The 10391-nt window shown below is 35.3% G+C and overlaps 3 protein-coding genes and 1 pseudogene across 4 annotated transcripts; 2 read left to right on the forward strand and 2 right to left on the reverse strand.

Moving 5' to 3' along the window:
* The first annotated feature begins 1649 nt into the window (after positions 1-1649).
* LOC106322740 (isoflavone reductase homolog P3-like) lies at positions 1650-3279 on the forward strand. Its single transcript, XM_013760863.1, has 5 exons — positions 1650-1893; positions 2030-2167; positions 2359-2602; positions 2691-2894; positions 2992-3279. Exons 1-5 carry the CDS (start codon positions 1708-1710, stop codon positions 3156-3158), a joined length of 939 nt encoding a protein of 312 aa, XP_013616317.1. The 5' UTR covers positions 1650-1707; the 3' UTR covers positions 3159-3279.
* Positions 3280-3360: 81 nt separating this feature from the next.
* On the reverse strand, positions 3361-4415 carry LOC106322741 (glutathione S-transferase DHAR2). Of its 2 annotated transcripts, none has more exons than XM_013760864.1 (3): positions 4242-4415; positions 4053-4146; positions 3361-3940 (listed from the first exon to the last, which is right to left on the reverse strand). In XM_013760864.1, the coding sequence occupies exons 1-3, from the start codon at positions 4300-4302 to the stop codon at positions 3448-3450; spliced, it is 648 nt and encodes a 215-aa protein (XP_013616318.1). In that variant the 5' UTR covers positions 4303-4415; the 3' UTR covers positions 3361-3447. The 2 variants fall into 2 exon arrangements, with proteins under 2 accessions (XP_013616318.1, XP_013616319.1); XM_013760865.1 differs by having other exon boundaries at positions 4056-4146; positions 4242-4411.
* Positions 4416-4442: 27 nt separating this feature from the next.
* On the forward strand, positions 4443-7512 carry LOC106323755 (annotated as a pseudogene).
* Positions 7513-7567: 55 nt separating this feature from the next.
* Positions 7568-9412, reverse strand: LOC106325691 (ornithine carbamoyltransferase, chloroplastic-like). Its single transcript, XM_013763751.1, has 5 exons — positions 9153-9412; positions 8671-8960; positions 8453-8584; positions 7876-8151; positions 7568-7803 (listed from the first exon to the last, which is right to left on the reverse strand). Exons 2-5 carry the CDS (start codon positions 8863-8865, stop codon positions 7621-7623), a joined length of 786 nt encoding a protein of 261 aa, XP_013619205.1. The 5' UTR covers positions 8866-8960; positions 9153-9412; the 3' UTR covers positions 7568-7620.
* Positions 9413-10391: the final 979 nt, after the last annotated feature.

Below are 10391 nucleotides of genomic sequence, written 5' to 3' on the forward strand. Positions count from 1 at the left end.
TACCGACGATTTCGGCCATCAGAATCCCCCTGTTTTCTTGTAGTGTGCGGCCATTGCAGCTTCTTCATATATGTCCCAGTTTCCTTCTTATAAAACAGCTCAGGAAGAAGAGAAAGAAACCTAAAAACTTCATTGTAAAAGAATGATCCAGGAATTATGAGTTTGAGATTTGAAGAATCGAGGAAGAATGATGAAACTATTAGTCTGCAGGCGAATGCGGCTAACAAAAAAATATTACGTTTATAAAGAATACACAATCATTTGTATTTATTGTATTTGCCGTTGTATGCCTTTATAAGACCATGTCAATATGCAACTCAGTGATTGATTGAGATTGAGAAAATAACATAGAGCAGACCTAATTTTCTTATGTATTTATTATATATTAAGTAATAAGTTGAGGAATGAGCCAAGGGTGAAGAGGAGATGCTTGAGAGGGTAATTTGCACCCCTGAGACATGGTTGGCAGTTTTTACTTGTAAAGACAAAGATATAGAGAACACTTGACCATGTAAATTATATGGAATCTATGAAATGCTCCTCCATTTGACCAGTTTCAAGAAAATGGAGTGTGAGAGTGTGGAGTGTAAAAAATGTTGCTGTTAATTTGTACAATGAATCGCACCCATTGAATGTTTAAAACGTGAAGTATGTTTTAAATATATTTTATAGGTGGTTTTCCTTGAAGCCTATGATGTCATATCTATTTACCATCGAAAGAGTCTTTTGACACTTGTCTCATCTAGAAGCTTTGACCACCAATAAATGGAAATTTCTCGCAATGCTTTTTTGACCTTGGTATTCTAGAAAGGAGTAATTTTAAAAAATTAAGCGAATTAGTACTGCAGCAAAAATAGAAAATTGTTGTGTGCAAGAGTGAAATCGTGTGTCTCAATCTTATTAATCTCTGAATCAAAGTGTTCCCTTATATAGGGGATACAAGGGAAAGACAGAAAAGGAAAGTAACCAAATCATAAACCTAGAGTGAAAAGGAAAACCTCCTAATAGATAAACATGAAAGATAAATGGAAACGTCTAAGTACAAGAGGCGGCCGACTCTCTCTCTATGGGCCTCGGTCTTGGCCATTGGCTTCTAGCAATCCACATTGTACATAACACTCCCCCTTGGATGCTAGAACCATATGGGCTCGTATCATGCACGATGTTGCCTCGTTAAAACCTTTCTAGGAAAACCAAAAACCCAAGGTGGGAAAATTAGTGTTTCAAGAAAAAAAAAGAATAAGCTAACTACTTGGTATTCTAGAAAGGAGTAATTTTAAAAAATTAAGCGAATTAGTACAGCAGCAAAAATAGAAAATTACTTGCAACTCTTTTTTAAAAAAAATTGGTATTCTAGAAAAGTGTAATTTCAAAGTTTTAATTTTTTTTTATTAAAAATGATAAATGAATAAGCTAAATACTAGTGTTTCAAGAAAAAAAAAAGAATAAGCTAAATACTACATAAAGAAAAATAGAAAATTCATCGCATGGCGTGACGTTTGAATAGGAAGACGTTTGAATAGGAAGAGATAAAAAGCAGCCAGAGACTAATAAAAGTCAAAACCAGAGATTCTTCAGACAAAGGTCATTTTCGTAAATTCATAAACTCACACGGTCACGGTTCCTATATAATACATTCATCCGACGGCCTGAAAGTGATCAAACAATTCAAAAACTATTTTACCAAATCAACACAACACAAAATCAATGACGACGGAGAAAAGCAAGATTCTGGTGATAGGAGGAACCGGTTACATCGGAAAGTTCATAGTCGAAGGCAGCGCCAAATCCGGCCACCAAACATTCGCTCTCGTCAGAGAAACCTCTCTCTCCGATCCAGCCAAGGGCAAAATGGTCCAGAATTTCAAAGATCTTGGTGTCACCATCCTAAATGTACGTAGCAAATCGAGTGTTTTTATAATATGAAAGTACCGGACCTTAAACGCATAATCTTATACATGCTAACCATCTTTTAGAAATTCCGATTTAAAATTATATAAAAAGTTAAACAGATCCATCTCATACGCAGGGAGATTTAACCGACAAAGAGAGCTTGGCGAAGGCGATTCAACACGTTGATGTAGTCATCTCAACCGTTGGTCTCTCTCAACTCATGAACCAGCTCAATATCATCTCTGCTATTAAAGAATCTGGCAAGCATATTAAGGTCAGTGTTTTCTTTACCTTAATGTTGGAAAAAAATACAATAATATGTCTATGAAGGGGACCCGTTTATGAAGTGTTATTTTTTAAATCGGAATTCTCTATTCGGACATGTAACACATTATGAGATTAAAGTCCGCAATATAAAAAATAATAATAATATGTTTGTTGATTTACTTAAAAAAATGTTTACAGAGATTCTTGCCGTCTGAGTTTGGCAACGATGTGGACCGAACGTTGGCGACTGGACCAGCAAAGTCGGAGTTCGCAATGAAGGCTGAGGTCCGTCGTGCTGTTGAAGCTGAAGGTGTACCATACACATACGTTATCAACAATTGCTTTGATGGCTATTTCTTAGCCACATTAGCTCAATGTGAAACCAGACTCACTTCTCCTCCTAGAGACAAAGTCACCATCTATGGAGATGGTAACGCTAAAGGTAATAATCATGCTTTTGACATTCAACATGGTTGTAAGAGAATGAGATGAGAGATATTTTTTCTAATTTGTTTTGAATGAAAATGCAGCCATTCTAAACAAAGAAGAGGATATTGCTGCATACACCATGAGAGCCGCTGATGATCCAAGGACTCTCAACAAGACTGTCTACATCAACCCTCCAAAGAACATTGTTTCACAGAACGACGTCATTGCCTTGTGGGAAAGCAAGATTGGTAAAACTCTTGAGAAGACTTTCGTTTCAGAGGAAGAACTCCTCAAGAAAATCCCACGTGAGAGAGCTAACTTTTACACTTTTCTTTAATACAATGCATAAACAATCATGATCATGTGCGTTTGCTAATATTTTGGCAACAAACTTTGCTGCAGAGTCTCCCCACCCTCTAGATCTTCTGTTAGCTTTGAATCATGCCATCTTTGTTAAAGGAGATCAAACCTGGTTTACAATAGAGCCTTCCTTTGGAGTGGAAGCTTCTCAGCTTTATCCTGATGTCAAGTACACAAGCGTCGATGAGTATCTCAGCCAGTTTGTCTGAGAAATGAAACTATCTTCGTCTTGTAGCAAGCACTTACTACTGTAATGAGAGTTTAATGACCGATCACTGGTCTGTAATAGTACTAAATTGAATAAAGGACATGATTGGTTTTATTGCATCATTATTGATTTGATTTGATAACACGAGTATTCGCTCGTTTCATTATTTGGTGACACTGATAGTACTTGAAAGCAACAAAACCTTATTTTTTTAACTTTAAAGCACCATAACTTTTTATTTATTTATTTTAAAGCAACATAACTTGAAGCAGCTAATATGGATCCGCACATCACTTGTTCACCTTAGATGCCCAACCAGCGACCACTAACTCCTTCTTAGCTTTGGTTTTCTCGAACGACTCTCTAGAGAACAAAGCGTTAGCGTAGCTACGAAAATTGGTCAAACTCTCAGGGACAGACCATTTCTTGTAATGACCAAGAGCCATCTCAAGATGGTAAAGCTTTGGTGCTAAACTCAAATCAACCGCAGTGAGTTTCTCTCCAGCTACAAAAGGACCAGGACGTGTCTTAAGGTGATTTTCCAGGGCTTCTAACTCGTTAACCAAAGCCTTGTCGGAACCGTCACTGGGGTCTTTGCTCGTCAAGAAAGTCACAAAAGAACCAAAGATTTTGGATCCAACAGAGGCGAACTCAGGAGGAGTCTTGAGAGAAGGCTCTGGATATTTCTCCTCGAGGATCCCGACGATGACGTCTGAATCAGCCACCCATTTTCCGTCAAGCTTCATCTCCGGAACTTTGCCTTCCGGGCTAATGTCTAAAAACCTATAGAGCACAAAACCTATCAGCATCGCAGAATCTTGTGCCCTAAGAAACACTCGATAGATCTGCTACATCAAATAACATGGTTAAATCAATTATAGGTTTCACAGAAACTAACCATTGGGGTTTGTCGGAGACGTTAACTAGATGAATCTTGTAAGGAAGTTTCTTCTCTTCGAGGGTCAGAAGAACCCGTTGGCTGAACGGGCCTGGAACACATTTCAAACCCTAGTTTGTGAGATCAAAGCTTGATGTAAAAGAAAACAAAGATCGATGATCTTAGAGAGAGAGGGATAAGACATACAGTCACCGAGAACATCAGGAGCACCAAAGGCACCCTTCACGCAGATCTCAAGAGCCGCCATCGATCTTCAGATTTCGCACGAAATCAAATCAAGAGAATATATTCTCTATTGGTGAATGTTTTAAGCAGATATGTAAATGAGAATTAAATAATTTATCAAAGCTTTTGACTGATTTAATTAGAAAAGAATTAAAGGAAACTATGGTGCCACAAGTGACGTGGTCGTTACGAAGTTGGTCTCAAGTTCCGACATTATCGAACCTTAAAATTTATGATTTTTATATTTTCAGTAATCGATGGTCAAACCTTAAAAATTTCTCCAATCAATTTTACTTCTCTTATGTTGAACTGCGCACCATTTTAATACTTCTTCCAGATTTAAATGATTTTAAATATTTAGTTTGAGTTTTATATTTGAGAATTGATGTTGTGGAGTTTAATTAATAGTATAACTTATTTTATAAATTGAACAGAAATTAGTTTTATTGCAAAGAGCCTAGTATAAAGGCCATAAAGCAGGTCGATGTGGTGATATCTACTGTTGGAAGCATGCAAATCTTGGATCAAACCAAGATCATTTCCACCATTAAAGAAGCTGGTAACATCAAGGTTGGTATTAGATTCATACCCATTACAAACAAATAGAATAAGTTGTTTTCACTTAAATCTTTGTGACCAGTAAAAATCATTATAAAGTAGAAACTCTATAAATTAATACTTGATAAATTAATAAAATTTTCATGAGTTGGACTGGTTCAAAACAAGATAAATTGATAAAATAATAAGATAATAATTTTCAGAAAGTCATATGTATATATATGGTCCCATTAAAATCATAAATTAATAATCTATCTATATATACATTTTATATAAGTACAAACTAAACATTATTTTGTTGATTTTATATTCTCAATTAAATTATCTATATCTTTCTTAAAATTTCAGTATATTTTGATAATATTTAGTAAAATTATATATAAAACCACATTTGAATTCTATGAAACATAAGATATACACCAAATAATATAACAAAACAATATAAAAATACAACTTCTTAAATTTAATTAATGTATATACAGTAAAATAAATTATTTTCTTATTTTATAAATTAAAATATTCAAAATAGAAAAAAATCTATAAAAGAAAACATTTTGTAAATTAAAAAAATAACACAGTCATAACATTATTAATTTATAGAGTTTTTACTGCATATGGTATTTTTAAAAAGATTAGAAAACTGCATATAATGGAAAATGTAAATTTTATAAAAAGTAAAGAATACAAATACGAGCTTAAAAAGTTGTAATTTACTCATTCACAATCAATGTTCAAACTCTAAAACAGAGAGTATTTACCATAATCGAGTTTTCTCTCTAGTTGTTCATTTTGTCAATTTAATTCGCGGAGTTTATCAACACAATCTGATTAGCATATGATTTATTCCATAGTCTTACACAAGATTTTTTTTTTCTCAGAGATTCTTACCGTCTGAGTTTGGGGTGAACGTGGACAGGACAAGTGCTGTTGAGCCGGGGAAATCGACTTTTGCAAAAGAAGATTCTGATCAGGAGAGCCATAGAAGCAGAAGGAGTACCATACACTTACATTGTTAACAATTGCTTTGCCGGTCTCTTCTTGCGTACGTTGGTTCAGTTCGAGCCTTGTTTCACTTCTCATCCAGTCCTTTTAGAGACAAAGACACCATTTTGGGCAATGGGAATGCCAAAGGTTGATGAACATTTATAATGTTAATTAATGTATAACATAAAACTAGGATAAATGAGTTTATTTGTATATATTATCGATAATTTTTTTAATATATATTTGATCATTTTATTTATACATATACAATGTGTTTTGTTGTTATTATATAATTTATTTTTGATGGACCAGATCAATTTTTATTAAAAATTGTGGAACTAAACTATAATTAATATATCATAGGGTGATCGGATTTGACATTAAACAAATTATGACACAAAAACCTTATTTTTTTTCCACTGAACACATTCTTGAAAAAAAAGTGAACAATATTGTTTCCACAGTTAAATTATTTTGACATTTCTCTTCCACATGGTTTTGAAAGGTTTCAGATCAACCATCAAATTGATACATGTCATTTTAATGTTTTTAGTCGTATGCTTAAGAAAAACTTACATTTTTGTAATTTAAAGTAGTTTTAAAAATTTCAAAATATAACATAGAAAAAAAATCTAACATATGAGAAAAATATAACATATAAAGTTTCCTCATTTTTATAATTTAAAGTCGTTTTAAAAAATTTTAAATATAATAACATATAAGGTTTACTCATTTTTGTAATTTAAAGTCATTTAAAAAAATTCAAAATATAACATATAAGGAAAAATATAATTTTTTATTATACGGTTAAAGTGATTGTTTAATTTTTTTAATAATATAAAATTAAAAAAAATGAATAAAGATGCAAAAATTGTTATCAAATCTTTATTATTCATATTCATTAATTTCCATATATATGTTAATCACATTAGATAATTGTGTAGTTGTTATTTAAGGAAATAATACACGTTTCTTACATTTTAGGTTAATATAATATTTCTAAGTAATTGGATTTAGACCAATATTTTTTCAATTGATTTTTAAGCTGCCACGTAAGCTAATTTGTCATCCTAATTAATTGACACATAATTAGGATCTTTTTTTAATTAGTATAAACTTAAGGTTACAACTTTTTAAATGATCCACAATTAATATATAAGGGATTATTTTTATAATCAAAATTATTGTTACTGGCAGCTGTGATCAACAAGGAGGAAGATATTGCTGCTTACACAATCAAGACAGTGGATGATCCCAAGAGTCTTAACAAAATCATCTACATTAAAACTTCCCAAGAACAGTCTGTCAATGAACGAAATGGTCGCCTTGTGGGAGAAAAAGGTCGGCAAGTCGCTTGAGAAGACTCACATCTCAGAAGAACTAGTGCTCAAAACCCAAAAGCATTCAAGGCTTATAAGTAGCATGCACCATGAGGCTTTTAGCATTTTGTATTACTTGCCGCATTTTTCATTATTTAAAATCGTTAAATAAGAATATATATATGTTTTTTTTCTTTTTGGCAGAGTCTCCGGTTCCCATGAACGTTATTTTGTCGATAAACCACTCAGTGTTTGTGAAGGGAGATCAGACAAATTTCACTATAGAGGCTTCCTTTAGTCTTGAAGCCTTTGTGCTTTACCTTGATGTCATGTACACATGCATTGACGAGTATCTCAGTCACTTCGCTTGAGGAAAATTTCTTCTTTTTTCTTTTGGTCAAGAGGAAAGTTTCTTAAAACGCCTAAACTAGCACGATGATGGCATCAACATTATTATTCATTAAGGTTTCAAAAGGGGTTTAAAAGCCGAGCAAATGAAGTATTATAGCATTTTGAGCATGCATGCGATTCTCCGCCTGTGGGAAGACAATGGAATAAGGAGCCTCCACGACTCCATTAGTCACCTCCACTCCTCTTTCTGCAGGCAAACAATGCATGAAATAGGCTTTTGGTCCAGCCAACTTCATAAGAGCTTCATCCACCTGCAAGCAAAGCAATATACCCAAAACATGTTCAAAAACTAAAGAGGAGGAGGTTCATGTACTGTATGTTACATGGAATCCTTGGAATGCTTTAAGGCGGTATTCAGCTTCATCCTTTTGCCCCATACTGGCCCATACGTCTGAGCACACAACATCAGCTCCTATTATAGCTTCTTTAGCATCATTTACGATCTCTATCTTACTTAATCCAGCTTGTTCTGCCTTTAGAACTCTTGCTTTGTCTGGTTCAAACCCTTTTGGGCAAGCGCAGACGAAATGGAATGGAATAACGGATGCCAATTCTAACCATGAGTGGACCATATTGTTCCCATCTCCAACATAGACAACCTGAAGTTTGTTGAGTGTGTGTAATTAAGTAAAGACAAACTTTTTACTGTATGAGTTTACATATAAGCAAAATATACAATATGAGATCAGCATAATAAAGTCTAGACAAAAAGGTATAACTAATGTTCAAGAAATCGTTAGGCGGTAAATAGACGCTTTATAGGGGATTATTGATTATGATGCGTCTATACAGATTTTTATACCGATTTTTTTAACGCTTAGACCAATTTTTTTTAAAAAAATTGTTTTTTCCTTTAGGCCCTGCGATTTGCTGATTTTTAGAACACTGGATATAAATAACCTTAGTCCCTTCGACTTGACCAATGTGCTCAATGATTGTGAGGGCATCGGCCATGACTTGACAAGGATGGTTATGATCTGTGAGACCGTTGACAACTGGTACACTAGAGTAGTTAGCCAAATCAAGAATGTCCTGCAAAGAATTGGATCCAATATTGGTTAATCAGCTCTCCAAAACTAAAAGACACACATGGGGAATGCATGTAGTATGTCCCTCACCTGATGAGCAAAGACACGAGCCGTAATGATGTCATTATATCGACAGAGAACACGAGCAACATCACGAGTCTCCTCACGCTTGCCCATCTGGATGTCATCTGGTCCAAGATACAAGGCATGGCCACCAAGCAAGAAGAAGCCAGTCTCGAACGAAACATGAGTCCTCATTGAGGGCTTTGCGAAGATCATAGACATGGACTTGCCTTTTGAAAGGTTGATAGTTCCTCTCTCCTGACTTCAACAATGTCATAATCATCTATGGCCAGAAAGTCTTTTCAGTTCAGATTTCCCTGCAGACCGCAAAAAAGAAGCACGCGATGATGTTCGGACAAGAACATTTGCATGTTTTACCAAATGATGTTCTGTAATAAAACATCATGCTTAATCTAGATACTGAAATAATTGAAAGATTAGTCTCGATTAATAAACACATTTTTCATTTGCGTATGCTAGCATCAGAATCTGGTAACGGAAGACCAAACCTTTCACATCGGAAGTGACGGAGGAGGCTTGACAGGAGACACGAAGACGGATGGAGGAGAAACTTGCAGAAGAGAGTGAGACGGCGGAGGATCGAGTGAGAGTAGTTCTGGAAGAGAAGGTCGATGAAGAGGAGAGGGAAAGAGCAGGTGATCGTGGCGTCGAGACGTGAGAAGCCATAGCCGCCACCATTGTCTGAATTGGGTTGATGATGATCACTCTTTTTCAGTGACACTCTGCTGCCTTCACCTTTCTGGCGGCAGCGGAGATTCACCGGTGGTTTTTATATTGGGCCTTATCTTGGGTTGTTTAGGTTCAAAGCCCATATTTGTACAAAGAGTTTTTGATTTATTTCATTTTTTCCTAAACAGAGATTTGCATTGCCAAAATTTTGCATTGCGAAAAGTCATTTTGAAACACTTCCCCTGCATGTAATTTCAAAACTGCAAAAATTTATTTCCCCTAAAATCAGAAATTGAGCTCCTTTGCTACAGAAGCAACACATGATAACAAATGAAAGGTGGGCTGGAGACAGGATTGTGTATGTGGTCAATAGGCCATGCTCCCGATCAGGGGCGAATCTAGAGGATTTTTTTCATGGGTGCACAAATGGTAACAAAAGAAAAATCAAAGGATTTGATTATAAAACAATGGTGGGTGCACAATGAATTATGGTTATAACTTTGCTAGAAAATATTAAATATCCTAATTTTAGTGGGTGCACGTGCCCCATGCTTAACGAGCTAGATTCGCCACTGCTCCCAATCAGTAGCGGCCCTGATGGGAAGCACAACAAGCACCAGCTTCCAGCCCACAAAAAAATTTAAAAAAAAACAGCTTTATTATAAACCATTTAGTGATCGACCCATTTATCAACCCGTGTAGCAAGACGGGCCAAGCCCATCCGCAGGGTCATACTGGCGCCTATCTACTCTTGTGTTTATCTACATTATAGTTGGGGTTTATCTTACGTATTGCTAGTAATTATCTAGTTAAGGATAAGTACGATCTCATGTCGATCCAGTACTTAGACCGTTATTACCATATGTATATAAAGACCAGTTGGTCGACCTAATAATACACACAAGTTCCCCTCTTCATTCACAACACGTTATCAGCACGACCTTGTCTCTAAACCCTTCCAAAAATCCACCACCCATAAATCAGAAACCAAACGATCTCTTGCTATTTTCCGGCGACTCCTAAAGCTCTTCCAGTCGCCTCATTTTCTCTCTGTCAGC

Source organism: Brassica oleracea, chromosome C2 (assembly GCF_000695525.1).
Source record: "Brassica oleracea var. oleracea cultivar TO1000 chromosome C2, BOL, whole genome shotgun sequence".
NCBI classification, from domain to species: Eukaryota; Viridiplantae; Streptophyta; class Magnoliopsida; order Brassicales; family Brassicaceae; genus Brassica; species Brassica oleracea.